Here is a 21043-nt window from a genome sequence, read left to right on the forward strand (position 1 = left end):
AAGAATGTATACTAGGGCTTTTATTTCGGTTTCCCTCTTCCTTCTTTTTCACTCTAGCTACTGTCTCTTTGTCTTTCACAGAAACCCTTTCACCGCATTTGCTAGGGTTTAAGGAAGATTCAAGAATCTTTGAGTAGATACTGTAGTTGTTGTTTGCCTCACGAGATCAACAAAAATGCAGCCCTATGGAATTCAATCAATGCTGAAAGAAGGGCACAAGCATCTTTCCGGTCTCGATGAAGCTGTCCTAAAAAACATCGATGCTTGTAAACAGCTCTCCACCATTACTCGAACTTCTCTTGGCCCCAATGGTACTTATTTTTTCCAAGATCTTCTTTTTGATCTGGGTTTTTGTTTCTGTATACTGCGCTAAAAAAACATCGATGATTTGTAGGTATATTGTTTTTTCTGATAACTAGTGTGTATGTATATGTGTTTTTTCGGATCAGTAGATTCTGACCGTTCTTTTCTTCAATGGGTATCGTTGCATTGTCGAAATGTTAAGAAAGTGTCAGTCTGGGTAGATAATGCTGATGGGAAGTTTATGTCTGTACTTGATAAATAATCTGAAGAGCATTTCCGTTAAGACCCCCCACAACCATTAGAAAGAAGAACAATTCTAGCGATCTATTTGTTGAGAAAATTATGTAGTGAGTATGGATGTTATCTTAAAAGTAAAAGTATGTATCTTGTCATCTTTTAGATTGAATCCCAAAAGTTGAATGCGATGTGCAGAGAGCGTAAACCTTTTCTATTGATTGTTATATTGTTAATCTGATGAATAACCATTGGCAGGGTTCAAGTTTCTTTTTCATTTAATTCTTTCTTCTGTGATGTTTTTGCTTTTCTATTTAATGATTATTAGTTTCAGAGGGTTAGAGTTGGGAAAAAATATTAGGGATAATATAGTAGACATTCATTGAGGGGGTTCACCAAATGTAGCAATATGAAAATTAATTTGGAGACTAATTAAATAGTTCTCATTTCTGAAGGAGTGTGGTCCATGCATGCTCCTCCCTGGTATCCTTTTTTATGAGTTGCTTTTCTTAATCTTATTGCCATTCCTTAGTGACTTCGATTCTATTCATTTGGTCAGGCATGAATAAGATGGTTATCAATCATCTGGACAAGCTTTTTGTCACAAATGATGCTGCTACTATTGTGAATGAGCTTGAGGTCCAGCACCCTGCTGCAAAAATATTGGTTTTGGCCGGAAAGGCACAGCAAGAGGAAATTGGTGATGGAGCTAATTTGACTGTTTCATTTGCGGGGGAGCTCCTCCAAAATGCTGAGGAGCTCATCAGGATGGGGTTGCACCCTAGTGAGATTATTATCGGATACAATAAGGCAATAAATAAGGTATGTTATATCTTCTACACTAATCATGCTTACCACTATGTTGACAAGTGATCTCAGATTGACTTGCTAATTAATTACATCCCTGCAGACAATTGAATTATTGGATGAGCTAGTTGAGGAAGGTTCCGAAAATATGAATGTCAAAGACAAGAATGAAGTTATTTCAAGGATGAAATCTGCAGTTGCTAGCAAACAATTTGGACTAGAGGATGTCCTGTGTCCCCTTGTTGCTGAGGTGCATGACCTGCTCTTTTGTAGCATTTTTGGTGGTTTTTGCTTCCACATTTTCTAATTTGACTTTTTCGTGTTGTGTAGGCTTGCATTCAAGTGTGCCCTAAAAACCCAGCGAACTTCAATGTCGATAATGTACGAGTCGCAAAGCTCTTGGGTGGGGGTTTGCTTAATTCCACCATAGTTAGAGGTATGGTGTTGAAAAGTGATGCTGTTGGGAGCATAAAGAGGATAGAGAAGGCAAAGGTGAACCATTGCAAACACATTCGAGAAATTCTTTTTTCTGTTACTTATTGTTACAGCATAAGAGGTCTATTTCGGTATTTACATCTCCCTTTCTTATTCTGGTTTGGTCATTGTTACCCTGTCCGATGATAGTTCAGAACTTCAGATTCACCTTCACTTTGCCTTTTATGCTATTTTCACCTGTTTGTGAGATCTATTTTAGTGTTCTCTTACAAGGCCTATTATAGCTATCTTTTCCTCATATTACTTTTTGAAAATAGTTTCTTCTGCATACTTCAATTTAAAATAATTTCTTCAGCATGATGCAAGAATTGTTATTCATAAACCATTCAGTTATATGAAGATGCACTTTTCATTTTGTAGGATATTCCATTATGTTTGGTGGGCTTTTACTAAAATATGTTTGCACTTGTGCTTTTAATTTTAATTCTAATTGAATTGGGCTAGTTCATGCCTAAGAAGGATTACTGGTACAAGGGTTAGTTGCTGAACCTTTAGATAATAGTCATAACCTGATATTATGGTTTATAATATATGACATTTACTTTTGCTATTGTGGCACAGACTGGAACGATAATTGTGCAGGCTGATAGAGAATCTACAGTCTAAGTCCCACAGTAAGAAGATCAGTCGTTTCAATGGTCTTTCTGCACAAGTTTTGACTTCGGATTTTATTGAAAATTTGAATGGTTCGCTGGAAGATTTGAGTTTCAATAATTGACAGTTTGGTAGTTTACATTGATACCCGGATGCCTGTTAATCCTTCAGATACTACAGTGTTTCTCATCATTTCTCATCTCACTACCTAAGATGAACCCCCCCCCCCCGGCCGGACACACACACACACTTATTTCCCTGGTCAAGCACTTTCCTGTTTTTTTCACACTTTTCCAGGATAAGTGCTTTACTAGCCTCCTGTACCCGCTGTTTTCCTTCCTTCACATCATGAAGAGCCAAAATTAGATCCCTGTTCCTGCTTCTCCCACTGATCCCTGTTTCTGCAAGCCAATTTTCTTTGCTCCTGATTTGTTTTGTACATATTTTCAAGCATCCATTAGTCTTTATATCAAACTGAAGAAATGCGTGGAAACTCATGATACTATATTTTTGCATTTCTGAGGGACTATAGTAGTTGAAAATTCTAGGATAAGGGATATGTGTTGCATTGATGGAACTGAAATTACTTAACTTATTGAGGGCTTCTTTGTTTTTCCTCACCTCCCACCTAATTTAACACATTTTAGCGAGACACAGATGGGACAAAGCTCTACTGGGTAGGAGGTTACTATTTAGAACAACTATTTTTCATAAAGCTCATGCAATCACCCATATGGGCTGGTAATGCATACTTAAAAAACACAGTGAATATGTGCTTTTTCAATCCTCTATGTTTGGTTTTTGCTTGCTGATCGTATGCATGGAAAATCTTAATCTTGTTCTCGTGTGATGAGCTTTCACTATTTATTGGTTAAGTTGGAACCGTTAGGTCTTCTCTCAAGTTTGGTCTCTATATCTTAATAATAGCGGCTGTCTACATTAGCATACTCACAGTTGAACTATCATCCTCTTTGTTCAGCCTTCTCTTGGTTTTGCTTAAGGACCCATCTACTTCAATGCAGGTTGCTGTTTTTGTTCAAGGTGTTGATACATCTGCGACTGAAACAAAAGGAACAGTTCTTATTCATAGTGCTGAGCAGGTAACCCATTGGAACTGTAGTGCTTTTACTTAAGAAGTGAATTTCTCATTGTTATAGAAAGTATATGCACAAGTATTTTGTTGTTTCTGGATCGAGTTAGATATGCTGATTGACTAACAGTGGTTAACAGGAAAAATGATAGATGATGCATTCATCTGCTTAAGACAGGAAATGCTAATTTTGATTTCAATCTGATATTTGTGTGGCCTCTGTCAGACTAAATTATTATTATATGAATTGTAGTATTAAGCTTTTAAGTCTAGGATTAGCATCACCCTGAACTATTTTACTAAATAATTTGCAAATTATTAGGTACTATGACTTTATTCACACCTCATGTTTTCTTACATGGTTGATATTAAAGTTTAAAATTCATTTGAAGTCTGAAGAACTTAATTTCATGTCTTTTATTTTGTTCTACCTATTTATCTTTCAACTTTTTCAGCCTGTCAGTGATCTCTTTGTCTCTTGCATTTGCAGCTTGAAAACTATGCAAAGACTGAGGAGGCTAAGGTGGAGGAACTTATTAAATCAGTTGCTGACTCAGGTGCCAAGGTCATTGTCAGTGGAGCAGCGGTGGGAGAGATGGCTCTACATTTCTGTGAGCGTTACAAGTAAGATGAATATTTCGTTTTACATTTGATATTTTATTAATTTGTGACATTTCTGTATACCTCCAAAATATTTCCGGGCAGTTGTTGCATGTTTTCTGAATTAGCAGAGTAAATAAGCTAATTGGGGGGGGGGGGGGCATTATGCGTCCTTTGTCTGCACACGTACGTACAGTGATCCTGTTTATTAATATCAGAGGATTGGGCTTTTAATAATTTTAAATTTTATTTTTTGATACACCTTCAAACTGTTTTTACAGATAAAGTCAAGAGATTATTGTCTGAACAAATCTGTGCAACTATGATGACTGAAATACAGTATTATCTTAGATTTGCCACAATATAATTCTTTTGCTTCCCAGTAGGGAGTGTGATATTGTCAAATCCTTATGTCTTGCTTGAAATTGTCCATAGTTGGCATTGCAGATCCCCCTAACCTGGTTTGTTTTCCTCTTAATCCAACTATGGAATCAACAACTAATCTGTTTCATATAGAGCATCATACAGTTACATTAAGATTTAAGGAGCAACTCACAAGGTTTTGGTTTGTGTTTTTATTGTCTGTTTGTACTGCTCATTTTGTTGCTAATCTTCCTATGCTTCACAAATATTCTTTTTTGGCAGATTTAATGCTTCATATTTATCTAGTCGTCTTTGTGCTATATTAAGTTGAAGCTCATCAAAATAGAAAAGGAAAACTTTTGAACTGACTATAGTAATTGTGTTGTGTTGTATTGCCTACAATGCTCTGGTGATACAAGTTAATGTACAAGTTTTACGGTAAAGCAGTTGAGGAGATACACTGATAAGAGGTGTAGTGCCATGAAAGGACAAACTAAAACTATTTCCTTTACGGATAGAGGAAATTCGCTTGTTCGGTCAATTGGAAGGAGATGTTTAATACTATTTCCTTTTTACATAGTGATAGATGTCTGTTTCCCTTACGTTACCCCCCTACCCCCCAAAAAATAAATCCATTGCCTGTTGAAGAAAAGATCTCTTTTTGCATCACAGGTAGTCTTTGCTTTACACATATTAGAGCATTCAAGCTTTTAAGTGACCTCTTATTAAAATGTATTTTAATTTCTGTTTCTTAGACTTGTTAATGTGTTTACATCTACCCTGGTGTAATTTGGAACTGCTTCATATTGATTTATTTTTTGTGTTTGCAGACTTATGGTATTGAAAATCAGCTCCAAGTTTGAACTCCGCCGTTTTTGCCGTACCACTGGGGCTGTTGCACTTGTAAGCATACTAGTGCTGTTTGATAATATATGTTAAAAGATAATACTTAAATTTCTTATAGCATTCTTCTTTGATTATAAAAACAGTTAAAGCTTAGCCAGCCAAATCCAGATGACCTTGGCCATGTTGATTCTGTTTCAGTGGAGGAAATTGGTGGTGTCAGGGTAATATTCTTAGATTTTTATTTATATCCAGGCTCGTTTAGTTTAGCTGGTATTTTCAGTATATTTGATTACTTAAATATGTGACAGGTTACAGTTGTGAGAAATGAAGACGGTGGAAATTCTGTCTCCACTGTTGTTTTGCGGGGAAGCACTGATAGTATCTTGGATGACCTTGAAAGAGCCGTTGATGATGGTGTAAATACCTACAAGGTAAATAGTAAAGAACATAGTATTTGTACCTTCTAGCTCTTTTCTCTGCAGATTCGCGCATGTGTAATAGTCTGTTGTGCTTACTTGTCCGTTCATTGTAAGGTATTGTTTGGACATAGATTAGAGTTCAGAATTACATTATGAAATTTTGATTACTATAAATTGAGACACTGAGAGATGATGGATAGCTATGACTGTGTCTGCTTCTAGTCTTGAAATTTGACTTTGGTTTCGCTATGTTTGTTCCAGGCAATGTGCAGGGACAGTCGGATCGTACCTGGAGCTGCAGCTACTGAAATTGAGCTGGCCAGAAAACTGAAAGAATTCTCTTTCAAAGAGATGGGGTATTGTTTTTGTTGTTTTTTCTTCGCAGATGATCGCTTGCTTCTTACTGCAGGTCAACTTTTCTGTTGTATAACTCAAGTTGTTATTTTCAGGTTGGATCAATATGCAATAGCAAAATTTGCTGAAAGTTTTGAAATGGTTCCTAAAACGCTAGCTGAGAATGCTGGCCTCAATGCGATGGAGATCATATCATCCTTGTATGCTGAACACGCATCTGGAAATGTCAAAGTGGGCCTTAACTTGGAGAAAGGTGCCTGTGAGGATATCTCTGGCTTGAGTATATGGGACCTCTATGTTACCAAGTAAGCTGCTCTTTTCATGGTGTCTGTTTCTTCTTTCAGTAAGAAGTTTTGAAAGTGATCTATATGAACAAATTTTCACTAGTATGTCTATAGTTGATCCAGTAGACTGGAGTAGTGTTCAATTGGTTCATTTTTTCCTGATGCAATGAGAGGGAGTGAATTTACAAGCTAACTGAGCCTGTTCTCATCTAGAATGGCATATTGTGAATGTTAATGTGCGTACACTCGTTCATATTGTTGTTAATAGGTAAGTTAAGTATATGGCTAGTTTCTAGAGAGACTCTTTTGTCAATTATGAGCAATCCCTAGGGATTCTTGTGTGCAACCACTCATTTCTGATTACAATTGTGAAAACCAAGGATGATTTGACATAAAGTAACGTTGATCAGATTGGAATTTGGTTTGTCAGCAGATGGATTCTATAGTAGCAACAAGAACAACATGCGTAGTGTACTCCCACAAGTGAGGTCTGGGGAGGGAAGTATGTACACAAACCTTACCTTTGCGGGGGTAGATAAGTTGTTTCCAATAAACTATCTGCTCAAAGAAATGTAACTGCAGCAGGAAAATAAGAAAGAGACAACAAAACAACAATGTACAAAACAAGTTTAGCAACAAATATTAATACACACCCGAGAAAAAGAAATTACGGGATACCTAAATCGTACTAGTGGTGAACTACGAATGAATAAAAAGGATTAAAAGGACGTATGGAGCTTTTAGATAGGACACAAGGATAAGCCAAGGTTTTTTCTCTTAATAGACGTGTTAGATATTCTGGTATCACGTTTTTTAGTGTAAACAATTATGTATAGAAGATGTAGATCAAATCATAGACATGATAGGAAGATTGTAAAATTTTGTTGGAACATGGATGTAACCTTTTTTGATGGTGGCTGGCATTTTCTCAATGATGAAGGAATACTACTTACCAGTTGTCAAAGAAAGTTATTTAATTATATTCTCTATTATTCTTGTTACTTGTTAAATTCTGTTAGATTTTTTATCCGATACCAACTGATTTGGATCCTAGGGTAAAACAAAAACTTTCTTTTAAATAATGAAGAAACAAGACATAAATTTGCATTGACAAGCTAGTGTTTATGCGCCTTATGGCTTTTCAGCATGCTTCAGGGCCTCTTCATTCCGTGTCTTATATAGACTTGGGAGTACCCAGATCATTGGTTTAGTTTCAATAGGCAATTCCTTAGTTGGTGGAGGCAACCAGGCCATATGGAAGAAGTGTGCAAAACATGGCATGATTAAGACCCACAAGATTAAAAGGCATATTGGTACATCCCACATATTTTTAATTTAAGACCACAAGATTCAATAGTCTTTTTTACTTTCTTGAACTCCGTGAAACTTTGTGCCCAGTCAAAATCAAGCAAACAAATTGAAACAAATGGAGTATTGTATTATTTAATGAATAATGATCATGAATTTTGTATCCTGAGTAAGTATCTTTTTTGTGGTTTTGTTAGCTATTTATGCTAATCATTGTTCCCCAACACATCTTGGCCCTTTTGAGCAGATTTTTTGCTCTAAAATATGCTGCTGATGCTGTCTGCACTGTGCTTCGGGTAGACCAGGTAATAATTTACTCTAGATTTGCGATTCTATTCATATTTCAATCCTGAGAAGTGCATAGTTTTCTACCACCTTGTGAAGATGTCAACTCTCTTGATAGAGATGCATGGAAGAAAGACTAAATAATAGTTAGACTAGTAACTTATGCAATTCATTTTTTTTTTTAAAATGATAGTTAGATTAAAGTTCAATAGTCGATGATAGGAGAGGGATAAGGAGGGCCTATTTGAAGCTGATCTATGCTCATATTCGACTACTTGTGCTCTTTTGTTTGCCAATCTAGTTTTTATTCAGTTGTGTTTTTAATTTTGAGTAGGCTTCTTACCTCCTCTAGTTTTTTTTTTTTTTAAACGTCTATTTTTTGCTGCAGATTATAATGTCAAAACCAGCGGGAGGTCCAGGCAGGAGAGAACAACCTGCAGGGATGGACGAGGATTAATCTTTATTCTCCATCTTTCTCATATTCCTTTCTGCTGATATTGTTTTCTTTTGCATGGGTTGTGGATTCTTCTTTTTCTTACAATTTTTCCTTTTGGAGTTTTTTCTTGTTAGATGGCAGAGGCCTGGCTCAAGAATTTTGTTGCTCTTGACAGTATAAGTCTCTATTGTGTATTTTGATTTGCTTAGGTAAATGCCATTACATGGCATTAGGCAATAGTTTCGCTGGTCGATCTCGATTATTGGAAAACTAGCTAGTAGGTGTCGTTTTGCTGTAGTAAAGTTGTTCTATGTTCTAATTTATGTGATACTCTATTTTGAACCATAATATCATCTTTCCACAAGTTACAAAAATGCATTTTAAATGTTAGTTTTATGTTTCTTTAATCAAATTGACATACATAAATTTTTTTTAATTGTAAGCTGCTAGTAATATGATATTCAAATTAAGTACTTCCGCACCCCTAATATATGTACTCTCTATTTTGGAATGTTATTAAATTGTTGCATATGAATTGCTTAAACTTCTCATTCATGTAAAGTATTTGAATGTTATAATTTTGATACTTCTGATATTTTCGTTATTAAGTTTGAAATTTCACTCATTTAATAATTTCTTTTACCATTACCACTAAGTATATAATCAGTTCAATATTATAAAATTTACTTTCTATCAATTATGAATTCTGATGTAAGACGAAATGATAACAATTTTGGCACCCCAGATGATAACGACTTTGTGAAGTTTTCTTTATCCATTGCTCCAATTGGATCAATTAGTTGAAAATGGTGCACTAATTGTCTCTTAAGACGTGTGTGTTTTAACTAGCTCGAAATTGTGTGGTAATGAACTGAACTTCCAATATTTTGGTAACTAGAAATTAGTGGTAATTGTTAGGCCATCGTGTTGGATCAGAGTTGGCGTATTCATGTAGAATAGCTGAAAGAAGACTAACAAACCAGTGATTGAGGCATGTAACAATAACTTGGACAATTAAGGTTTGACCTTCATTTATGACACTTGGTATGAGCGCATTTGCTCCCTATTTTGGAGGGATAGGGACTAACTTGGCTTTTTCATGTGTGAGTTGGGTAGGATATTTGATGGTTTAGTTGAGGTGCGTACCAACTGACATGATTACATTGATATCAAATGTTCAAGTTGATCTAACGTAGTTTAATATAAACATATTAAAATAAGTAACAACAAAAACATATTTAGTGAGATCACAAGTGGGGTTCGTAGAGGATAGGGTGAAGGTTAACCTTATCTCTAGCTTGTATAGCGTAGAGAGGCTGTTTTTGATAAACTCTCGAACTTAAGAAAAATGTTAATCAAAAAGGCACGTTGGACACGTACTAGAGTAAAAGCTATGGTGAAAATATTGTAGATCTACGTAAAAATGAACAATAAGATTAAAAGAATATGCTAGGAAAAGGATTAAGTTAATTTGATTGTTGTCATAGTAATTCTTATTTGATCATTTTAATGATTTCTAACAAACAAGGATTGTTCATGGTATTGATATTTTCGTCAATGATAAACAAGATTTTCTTTTTTACACTCAATATATGTTGACCTAATTACAATTTACATAAATTGTTATGTAACACACGAACATGGAAGTCATGGGTGGACATTGATCACACAATATGTGGATACAAAGAAATGAAAAAAAAGATATGTGCAATTATGGAGAGTAAACTCCATTTTGGAATCTAGATTTTAAAAACATGCCAAGCCTCTCCCATTGAGAAGTCATTGATCCATAAAATTGCACTTTTGCTGATTTTTTCACTCCTTGCCGAACAAATTCCAATTCTTTGACAACGTCGTATTCAACGCTTTCTGGATAATCTAGCAGAGGCAATGCAACTGAACTATCCGATTCAACGTTCTTGATCCATCCGCGCAGCAAAAAATTCACAATCTGCACGTTTATATTCAGAGGTGAAACCAAAATCTAGAGTCAGTGCGTGTGGCATAGAATGATCGTAATCTTATATCATGTTTAAACTTTTTTGCATATACATACATAGTTTGAACAGGAAGTGAAGAGATGGTAACAATGAGAAAGCACGTTGACAGACAAGATTGAATGTCAAAAGCAGATGTAGAGCTAAGTAAGACGGGCGTACCTCTGGGACTTCATCATGGGGGCAGTGACCAGCTGGACTAATTTGATAATATGGAGCTTCAGGGACTTGGCGTTTCACTTGTAAACCCCAAATAGGCGTCACCCAGGGGTCTTCTTTCCCGTAAATGAGACAGACCGGTACATTGTTCATTCGACACCTAAATATAGCAAAGTGGAAGATTTCAGCTTTGCTACAGTGTAAGAAAACATATGCAAGCCAAATGATACGGCTATGTGATACTACTTGCTTTACCTACCCAGTCAGTGCCTCTTTGAAATTTAGTTGTCCCTGAGGAGCAAACATTATTGAGGCAAGGGATGCAGCTGCTGCAGGGTGTTCTGTTACCTCAAGAATACTAGAGAAAACCTTATCCACTTTTGTGGTATGATCAGCATAAACTTGTTTAAGCACCTCTGCAATACTCTCAGGAGCACTTATTTTCTGCCATCTACAAAGCATAATGAAGCGTATAGACGGATAAGTTTGAGAACCAGCCAAAACCCAAAACAAGGAAACAAGCCATAATGTTCCTCTATTAATATGATGAAAGAACATCAAATTATCCAAGAACGATGCATTTTTTCAGCGTGAGTTTGCAATATAACAACCATCATTTGGTCATGGTCTAGATGCTAATCATTATAAACTGTATTGCTGGCAAGAAGATCCTATTGCTCGGTATATAAGTTTATAGGATCAGGAAACTACAGAATCAAAAGGGTAAGTCATGGCACTTACACAAGTTCTGTAAGCTTTTTGATATTGGAGGGCAGAGGAAAAGTACCAGCCCATGGAAACAATCTTGATAATCTTGGAGATCTAACAGGATTAGGAAGAAATCCCCAAAAAGGCGTCGCATTCAGCAAGGTTACACCTTTCACCAATTGAGGGTAGTATGCTGCAAAGTAGAGGGCAACATATCCACCAAGTGAATTTCCCACAATGTAGACTGGTTCTTTAATAACCTGCATCACCAAAGGATACAAGTTTATAATTTGTTCCTTGTAAGTTGTAACCTATCAATAATTTGGATGAGAAACCCATCGTTCCATAACCTAATAGTTATAAACAAGTAGTGCTAAGGAACAGTAGTCTGACATACTATAGCAAATGTCATCGACTGCACCTGTAACATGCTCATAAGCCTTCTATGAATATTTATAGTTTCATCCTCTAGCCTTTGTTACGAGCCAGAGTATTGAATGAACATGAATTTAAAAAGCTAGCAATACATCAATGACAATGCTTAATCTGCAGATCAACCACTTTGAGAAAAGAATACAAGGACAAAGATAGAAACTGTACCTCTTCGATGAAATAGCGTACTTGCTCCCTCCATAAATCAACAGAATAGACAAGCTCTTTTGCCCAAGGTTCTGCTTCATCCCCCAAACCCCAGAGAACATTGTTTCCATCACCTTCTGATTCATCTAATCTTTTAGACCGTGATGTTGGATCCTCACAAGGTAATGACTTCCCCTGTCCAATAAAATCTAATGCCCATATTCTGTTATCACGACCAAGATCCTTCAGCTGCTTTTCATAGTGAAAGGAACCAACACCAAAACCAGGAAGAAAAAGTATTGGCGCGGAGTTAACATTTTGACATCCAGATTTCTCATAATGAACATTCAGTTTTGGCTTCCATTCCCACAAACAGCTATCAATCACAGCAACAGCATCACCTTTAGCTTCACTTGGTAAACTAGGAATCATAACCTTTGGTACTGATATACCTCTACTAGTCACACCTTGCGTACCGACTTTCCCATCTACAACATCTGAGCTATAGCTTTCACTCAAGAGAGTTGAGTCAACACTGTCAACCCCCTTTACGGAAGCGACAGTGCAAGATCTCTGGTTCTTGTTTTTCATTACGCTATAAACATCTGAACCAGAACATAATCTTCTTTCTTTTAGTCTAGGAAACATTGCCTGGTTTGAAATTAGGCATTTTTGAATCACATTCGGTTTAACATTTACAACGCAGTAATAGGGTGTCGAATAGAAAGAACAAATTTCCATTCTAGAGTCAGCTTTCTAAAATGAATACCTGAAATCAAGAATACATTGAAAACAAAGCATTTAGGTTGTTATCAGATACTAATAAAACACAGGAAAGTAATGCAATCAACTCAAGAAAAAGATAGTAATATACTTCTTTACAGATTTATTACTTCATAGAGCTCAATCAATCTGGCTATTAAGATAAATCAACTAAGATCAGATTCTTTTACAACAAAAAAAAATTCTACCATTTATCATGATCTAAACACATTTATTGAGGGTATGGGTTTGGTGTTGAGAATATCATTAACTAATAAAAGTGCGTTCTCTCTGACTTAAGCTTTTAGATGAGATGATCAACACACTTCAACATAGTATCAGAGTAGACAAAGGTCATGAGATCGAATCTCACACTACTCAAATTAAAAAGAATTTCCACGTGCTTGACATATTAATCTTTTAGATGAGCAACAGAGCCCAATAACTCAGGTTCCAAATCTGACTTTGAAAGAACAGATCAGCCTTATCTGGAAAACCAAAAAACTGAGCAAATATTGCTTAATTCTCTTTTTCTACTAATTAACTCATGAAATACTGACTGGATATCCTTCTTTAGCTTACTTGAAAATTCGTCAACTCAAACTCCCAAATATAAGCAATCATAGTAAACCAATAAATTAATAACCCAAAAGACCAAAATTTCACAATTCCTTAACAAACTAGAAAGAAAAGTTGAAAGCTAACTTACCTTTAATCAGCTTTCTAAGATAATTATGAGCAAAATCTCCAAGCGCCTAGGAGAAGTTAGAATTGCCTTTTCTCATTCTTTTTAATATTCAGTTACTGACTGTTGGTTATATATATTTGATATTTCTATTCTACAATACCCTAGAGTCCAGACAAGAGATTGCTTTAAAACATGGGATCTATTTAGAAACCAAGAAAATTATAACAAATGACAATATTTAACAAAATGGGAGATTTAATTTATCCTTTTTATAAAGTTATTTTTATGTTATTCCGTTTAATTCATAAAAAAAAAAAAAATTGATATAGAAAAGCAAAATATAATACTCCCTCCATCCCTTTTAGTTGTAATGTCGCTTCTCAAAAATTAATTTTGATTTATTTTCAAGGTTAAATTAGATTACATTAATTTGATATTTTAAATTAAAAATTTAGATATTCAAAAACTATACGAAAAATATTATAAACTGCAATTTTTTTCATATCAATATGATAAAAAATACATCGTAAAATGTCAATCCAAGTTCTTATCATCTGACTCTAAAAAGGAAATTATAACAACTAAAAGAAGACGGATGGAAGTAAAAAATAGAGATTGTTTCTCTGTTATTATTGTTTATGTGAGGAATTAAACATTACTATATTAATTTGTCCCAAAAATTAGAATTTGTGACTGGATTGAATCTTTCGCAATGAAAATGCACTCTTCCCCCAACTTTCCAACCTACAGAGATAGCTTGTTTCCACTAGTAGAGATTTTTATTAAAATTGATAGTTGAAGGAAGAAAAGGAAAAAATACAGTAGACGTAGAGAATTGTACTCAATGAGCCACCTCTGGTCAATTTTTTCAAACTTGTTTGGCGTTACATATAATCACCAAAAATTATTTAGGAAAAATCTTTTTGACCAGAATGATATTTTATTTATGTTATTTCATTTTTTAAAATATTTTTATCTTTTTAACTTTAATATTTTTTAACTAAAAAATGAAAAAAACATTAGTTTATTTTTAAATAAAAAAATATTATCTTTTTTAATTTTCTGATTAAATTCTAGCTAAATTTTTTGGCCATTTAACACTTTTCAATTATTTATATGGCGTTACTGATAAGGGTGTCCACATGTCGGTTAGGTGAGTATTTTCAAAAATATCTTTAAAAAAATAGGAAACATGTTTTATTTTACATAAATACTGATTCAATTCCTATAGAGTATAGTCCACATCTTTACCACCCCTGTCCCTACTCTCAGACCTAGGAAGAGTGCACATGTACCCGTCAATTTTGAAAAATTATATATATATACCTAAATTACGATAATATATTTATTTGTGTAGCTTATACACAAAAGTTAATCTAGCGCGTTGGTCCAATTCTTGTCTCACCACTCCTTCGCTAGCAATGTGTCCCCGGTTTGATTCTAGCCACTACGTTGTTTTATTTTTTTATTCAAAATAAAAATTGCATCTAGCAACCTTTAAGTATACAAGGTAAAAAATATTAAATCATAGGCTAAACTATGTTACACATTTGTTTGATTTATATTTATTGATATCTTTAATTTTATATTTGTTTGACAATATTTTACCACACATTGAACTATGTTACATTTTCGTTTAATTAATATTTACTAACACATCAATTTTATACTTGTTTAACAATATTTTCTGATGAAGTATTGGTACTTCAACTAACACGCATCCATGTCTAGTAGTCCCCCAATTGTTTTTGAATCATGAATTCGCTTCTGTCTAGTCCCACAAGAAAATATTTTTTTTTTTACCAAAAGCACCTTTTAAAGTCTTATTTGACTCTTATTACTTAAACACTCTTTTTTAAAAATATTTATTAAAGTTTCATTTAATAAATTAATCTTATTAATTAGTTTTGAAAATGTAAGGCGATTGTTATGGGTATGATAGGAGGGACATCAAGAAGGAAAATTCAAAGGGAAAGTTGGGAAAATAAGCTTGTGAAGAATTAGAGGGACCATAAAAATATCTAGAAAAACACCCTCGTTTATTTCATGTTTGTTTATATCCTATTTTACACACTATTTATTTCTTCATCTTACAAGTTGCACTAAATAATACTCTCCCTAATTACTTGTCCATTTTTAAATTGACACACCTATTAAAAAATCAATTAATGACATAGTGAGTTTACCATTTTACCCCTATTAATTATGAAGTGGATGAAAAATTTTGCATTTTCAAAGTAATTAGTCATTTAATTGAGGGTATAAAAGGTAAAAAAAATTGTCCTTTCTTGATTTGTCAAAATGAACAAGTAATTAGGGACAACTATAAAAGGAAAAGTAGACAAGTAATTAAGGACAAAGGGAGTATCTTGAGTAAAGAACACACCTTTTTTCTTTGTTTATTTATCATCTTCACTCTTTACAATAATTAACGTTTTGATTACTCGAAGTTACAAGCAGAATCTTTGCCATGGAATCGTGTGCTTTAAATGAAGTATTTAATTGTAAAAAAAAATGATAGGTACAAAGTGTGGATAAATTGTTGTTTGAGTAAAGAACACGTTTTGAATAATGCAAATCCACTTGCACGAACGATGTAATGCAGTAGATGAGGTTTTTAATTAGAGATCTCAAATTTGAGCTTCGAATATGAAAAAAATCTTGTTAGAGAGCCTTCCTTTTACACGGTGCAAATTTTGATATAATCGAAATTCAATATGAATATTAGAACCGCATGAGATATCAAAAGAAAAACTACTATCCTTGAAAAGGCAAAGTCTTTGATAAAAAAATGTTCAAAATATCAAAGGGACACCGCGTGAAAAATCAAAGGAAAAACTACATAACCTTGAAAAGACAGTTTTTGATCAAAAGATGTTCAAATATCAAAAGGGACTTACTTGGGATGATTATATATTGAATCTACTCTCTCCCATCACTTTTACTTATTCACTAACCATTATATTAAAAATATACTCATTTATACTTGCCGCTTTTAAAATATTAAAAGAAAAAACTATTTTTTCATATTTTTTCTTAACATTAATTAATTATTCCTTAAATCATTCTTCAAAATCTAAGATTATAAATCAATTAATATGAATATTAATGTGATACATACTTAATTATTATTTCTTAAAAGACATACAAAATTTAAAGCAGACAAATAAAAGTGAAAAGTGAACCAAGGAATTACTTCGAAATGAGAAATGTTAGCATGTCTTGGAAGATAAAGTAATGGACTAATGGTAGTAAGTTTAACATTTAGAAACCCAATCAAGCCTTAAAATCTAGTAATTGCAACCCAAAGCTTTTGACTTATAAATAGTCATTTGTTAACAAGTCTTGGGCTTTGACTTGATTCACCATTCTAAGTTAACTAACTAAAGTTGGTTTGGGCTAATATATGATCCCCATTACCACATATTTACACCAAATGGCTACTTTTGTGCCATTGTATCTGGAAGCATGATCACTTTTTAAAAATTAAACCCATGATATAAATATTAGTTTTTAATTTAAAATTCAGACCATGAGGTCACTTTCTTACTTCAGATCATTGTTCTAATTTTGAAAAATGATCAATTTCTCAAAATTGTGGTTATCTATGAAAATCATCCATTCATGACTACAAGCTACAAGGCTTGAGCAAAGTTGGGCCTAACTATTATGGCCCAACATAAGCCGAACCTACTCAATTTTTGGTAACAATGGGCAATTGTAATCTTGAATTATAGGAATAACCTTGAGCAATTTTCACATATAGCAAACATAAAAATCATATTTGTATGTTATAACTATAATTTGCATAATTGTGCTCCATAGCAAATTTTATGTTTGCTATGGAGGTTTTGATTTGTATAATTCGCTAGATACATCCAATTTTATACAAATTGTTCAGTTTTGTATAAATTTATTTATACATTGTAATTCATATAATAAGATCTATATTTGTATAATTATAAATGTATAGGACGAAAATATATGTATTTGTATTTGTGTATACACTTTTCTCTCGCTTTATACAAACACAAACACATTTTATACATTTGTATACCGAATGGGTAATTGTATACCGAAAATGACTAATTGTATACCGAACCAGATGGCAAAAAAATGGGATGTTTGCTGCGAATTACAAATAAAATAAACTATGGCTATAACATTTAATTTTAATTAATAGTTTGCTATTTCATACAATTTTCCCAATAACACTTTAGTAAACTTGAATTTTTGATCCGTTTAATTTTTTTAAAAAGAAAATGATATTCGCTTCAGAAAATTCGTTAGGCAAATCTTATATACTATCTGAATACCATTTGGGGTCAGTAGTCGAATTAGTAGTTTCACACATTTTTTAATTTTTAGCTCTTGATAGTAAAGCAATATATATAAAGCTAATCATTGGATTAAAAAAAGGTTCAATCAAGATAAATTCCAAAAAAACAAAATGTTTTAACTTGGCTTTATTTATAATCATAGCAAAGCAAAAATATATTTAAAATAGTGTTCTTTTGAAAGGAATTGACAATTTATCATTTTCTAATGCTAATAATGATAGTCATGGAATAAAACATATTTTCTTTGAAAATCACCGCCAATAATTTTAGCATTTATAATGTGTTTTAAATAACATGTTAATCGTGCACTATTACATGAACCTTCACACTGATTTAAAATTTGTAGTAACATCACATGACAATTTTATTTTAACATCAATTTGTAAGATGACAATTTAGCCATAGGAGCTAGTGGTTCAGGTTAATAGATATGTTAAACCATTTATAGAATTATTAAGATATAAATTATCAATTTTAATGTTTTGGTGATTGCTCATTAATATTTGAATTATCAGTTTAATCATTAAGAATTCCAACATATTTCTTTTCTAGTGTATATGTTCATTGTATTCTATTACTGGTATAAATAGTACTATATGATAGAAAATTAAAGGAAATAAATCATATTTATAAGGTGTATTAAGACGTGCATATTTAGTATCAACATTCCGATTTCAGTAGCAACTTAGTTATTATTGATTATCGATTAATCCAAGAAAAATTCTAAATCGTTATAGAATCGATAATTTGATTATAAAAAATTTGAAACCATTAAAAATTGCTAAATTAGTAACTCAATATCGATAAATCAATAATGACCAGAATTTAAAGTATGCAAACAATCTTTGTATTGACTCTGATCATTTGACTTAACAGTTCATCAATTGCCACAAATATTTTTACAGCTTTTGAAAATTTAGATATGAGTATAACATTTATTTCATGAACACAATCATTTTTTGTCGTCAAAATCACACGAAAAGTTGGGGAGAAATAATCATGAAACGTGGAATCTATATTAGGATATGTTACCTCAAATAATTGTTCAATAGTAAAAATGATCAAAGAATAAGGAATTTTAATTTTATATTGAAAGTGAGTTTTTTTTTTCTTTCAATATTTAATAGGAAGAGTTAATCTAAAATCATCTCTTAAGAAACAATTTCGAGTAAATTTTAGGTTTAGCAAACATAAAAATCATATTTGTATGTCATAGTTATAATTTGCATAATTGCGAGATTTGTATAAAAAAACGCAGACAACTTTGATTTGTATAAAATCGCAGGCATCTGATTTGTATAAATCACAGCAATTTGTATAAATTGGGCGTCTGTGTCTATGAAAACTGTGTTTGTATATGTATATGTTCTTTATGTTTGTATATCTGCATAAAATTTGAATGCATATACAATTGAATCGAGTTAAAACAATTGTATTTGTATATCAAATCTCTCTCTCGCTTTATACAAACACAAATTATACATTGTATTTCATATAATTTGTATTTGTATAAAGCGAGAAAGAGAGAAAGGCAAAAAAGAACTGGGTAGGGGGAGATTTGTAATGTATAATTATAAGTGTTTAGTACGAAGTGATATATATTTGTATTTGTATATACAGATTTCTCTTGCTTTATACAAACACAAACACAATTTATACATTTGTGTTTGTATAAAGTGAGAGAGGCAAGGGAGAGTGGCGAGCGAGATCAAGGAGAGTGACGAGCGAGATATCTGGAAGAGAGAGTCAAATGGCAAAGTGTTTACTACGAATATTAAATAAAATTGTGATTATAACATTTAATTTTAATTAATAGTTTGTTATTTTATATAATTTTCCCAACAATTTTCTAATAACTATCCTCTTCACAAACTTTTATGCTTTTCTCAAAATGATTTTTTCTTCTTTGCTTTTTTTGGCATTTTCAAAAGTTCTAAAATGAGCTTATACTTATTAATGTCACTCATTGAGAGCAATTCTTCGGTGATACGGTTTAGAACTTCATGACAAATATCTCTAAATTCAATATAAAGATCTTTGTATCTTTTTGGTCCTCTTACATCACTAGTAATAACGAGAGATAGCATCTCTCGTATTCTATCCAATGGTATGTTATAATACGTCCAAGAACAATCCGTTATGTTTTGTGTGTTCATATTTTGTCTCTATTGAACTAGATAAATTACTTACTAAATTCTTTGTACGTTAACTTAAGTTGTTGAGTATCCTTATTTGTTCGATTCAAACAAAAATTGAGTCAACACTGTTCTTCAAATTATTGAGTTTCTTATAATTGCAATTATATCCATCATCAAAGGGGAGTTACTACTTTGTGGCAAATGCACAATAGTGGATTGAAGGATTATTATTTAAGACATAGATAAAAAAAAAATACAAAATGTATAGTATTTAGTCTTTTCCAAATTAATTTTAAATGTACATAATTAAATTTGAAACTTGAGTAAAGTTACAAATTTTTTGATTTACAAGTTTAGAATTTGGAACTGTTAAGTCAAATTTCATATAAATTATTTTTACATATTGTTTGTGCATTTCAATTTTAATAGAAAGAGTTCATCTAAAATCATTTCTTGAGAAACAATTTTCTAATAAGAATTCCTCCTGACAAACCTTATGCTTTTCTCAAAAAAAAATTCTTTTGCTTCTTTATTAGGAGTTGCAAAAGTTCTAGAATGAGCTTATACTCATTAATTCCACGTCTCATTAAGTGTAATTCTTCAATCATATGATTTAGAACTTCATGATGAATATCTCTAAATTTAATACAAAGATCTTTTGTATTAAATTGGTCATTTTACATCACTAGTAATAACGTGAGATAACATCTCTTTCTTTCTTTTAGATGGTATGTTATAACATGTCTAAAAACAATATGTTATATTTTGCGTGTTCACATTTTATCTCTAATGAACTAGACAAAATACTTACTAAATTCTTCGTACATTAACTTATGTATTTTAGCATCCTTATTTTTTCGTTTCATAAAAAAAAAACGAGTCAACATTGTTCTTTTAATCATTGAATTTCTTATAATTGCAATTAAATCCATCATCAAAGGGGAGTTACTACTACTTTGTGGCAAATGCACAAATAGTGGATTGAAGGATTATTATTTTAAGACATAAATTAAAAAATATACAAAATGTATAATGTTTAGTCTTTTCCAAATTAATTTTAAATCTACATAACTGAATTTGAAACTTGAGTAAATTTCCAATTTTTTTGATATACAAATTTAGAATTTGGAATTATCAAGTCAAATTTCAAATAAAATATTTTTACGTATTGTTTGTGCATTTCGATTTTAATAGGAAGAGTTCATCTAAAATCATCTCTTAAGAAACAATTGAGTAAATTTTAGGTTTAGCAAA

The 21043-nt window shown here is 32.5% G+C and overlaps 3 protein-coding genes across 3 annotated transcripts in view; 1 reads left to right on the forward strand and 2 right to left on the reverse strand.

Annotated features, from left to right (window-relative positions):
- Positions 1-21043, reverse strand: part of LOC125872466 (probable glycerol-3-phosphate dehydrogenase [NAD(+)] 1, cytosolic) — a 193744-nt gene that overhangs the window by 32758 nt on the left and 139943 nt on the right. The window lies entirely within an intron of this gene.
- LOC125872431 (T-complex protein 1 subunit theta) lies at positions 12-8792 on the forward strand. The gene is made up of 13 exons (XM_049553160.1): positions 12-311; positions 1097-1359; positions 1448-1594; positions 1675-1836; positions 3456-3533; positions 4014-4147; positions 5317-5389; positions 5476-5553; positions 5641-5763; positions 6013-6107; positions 6201-6410; positions 7945-8002; positions 8371-8792. The coding sequence occupies exons 1-13, from the start codon at positions 176-178 to the stop codon at positions 8437-8439; spliced, it is 1626 nt and encodes a 541-aa protein (XP_049409117.1). The 5' UTR covers positions 12-175; the 3' UTR covers positions 8440-8792.
- Positions 9989-13460, reverse strand: LOC125872439 (pheophytinase, chloroplastic-like). The gene is made up of 6 exons (XM_049553167.1): positions 13333-13460; positions 11883-12630; positions 11316-11542; positions 10834-11025; positions 10578-10734; positions 9989-10369 (listed from the first exon to the last, which is right to left on the reverse strand). The coding sequence occupies exons 2-6, from the start codon at positions 12600-12602 to the stop codon at positions 10130-10132; spliced, it is 1536 nt and encodes a 511-aa protein (XP_049409124.1). The 5' UTR covers positions 12603-12630; positions 13333-13460; the 3' UTR covers positions 9989-10129.

Source organism: Solanum stenotomum, chromosome 1, assembly GCF_019186545.1.
Source record: "Solanum stenotomum isolate F172 chromosome 1, ASM1918654v1, whole genome shotgun sequence".
In the NCBI taxonomy this organism is placed as follows: domain Eukaryota; kingdom Viridiplantae; phylum Streptophyta; class Magnoliopsida; order Solanales; family Solanaceae; genus Solanum; species Solanum stenotomum.

What these genes read in the sequence shown, in the direction of transcription:
- LOC125872439 (XM_049553167.1), bottom strand. Translation starts at nt 12,602, where the DNA reads ATGGAAATTTGTTCTTTCTATTCGACACCCTATTACTGCGTTGTAAAT. An exon ending in TACGCTATTTCATCGAAGAG is followed by an intron (nt 11,543 to 11,882) that starts GTACAGTTTCTA and finishes TTGGTGATGCAG; the next exon opens with GTTATTAAAGAACCAGTCTA. An exon ending in AAAAAGCTTACAGAACTTGT is followed by an intron (nt 11,026 to 11,315) that starts GTAAGTGCCATG and finishes TATGCTTTGTAG; the next exon opens with ATGGCAGAAAATAAGTGCTC.
- LOC125872431 (XM_049553160.1), top strand. Translation starts at nt 176, where the DNA reads ATGCAGCCCTATGGAATTCAATCAATGCTGAAAGAAGGGCACAAGCAT. An exon ending in CATTTCTGTGAGCGTTACAA is followed by an intron (nt 4,148 to 5,316) that starts GTAAGATGAATA and finishes TTGTGTTTGCAG; the next exon opens with ACTTATGGTATTGAAAATCA. An exon ending in CCACTGGGGCTGTTGCACTT is followed by an intron (nt 5,390 to 5,475) that starts GTAAGCATACTA and finishes TTATAAAAACAG; the next exon opens with TTAAAGCTTAGCCAGCCAAA.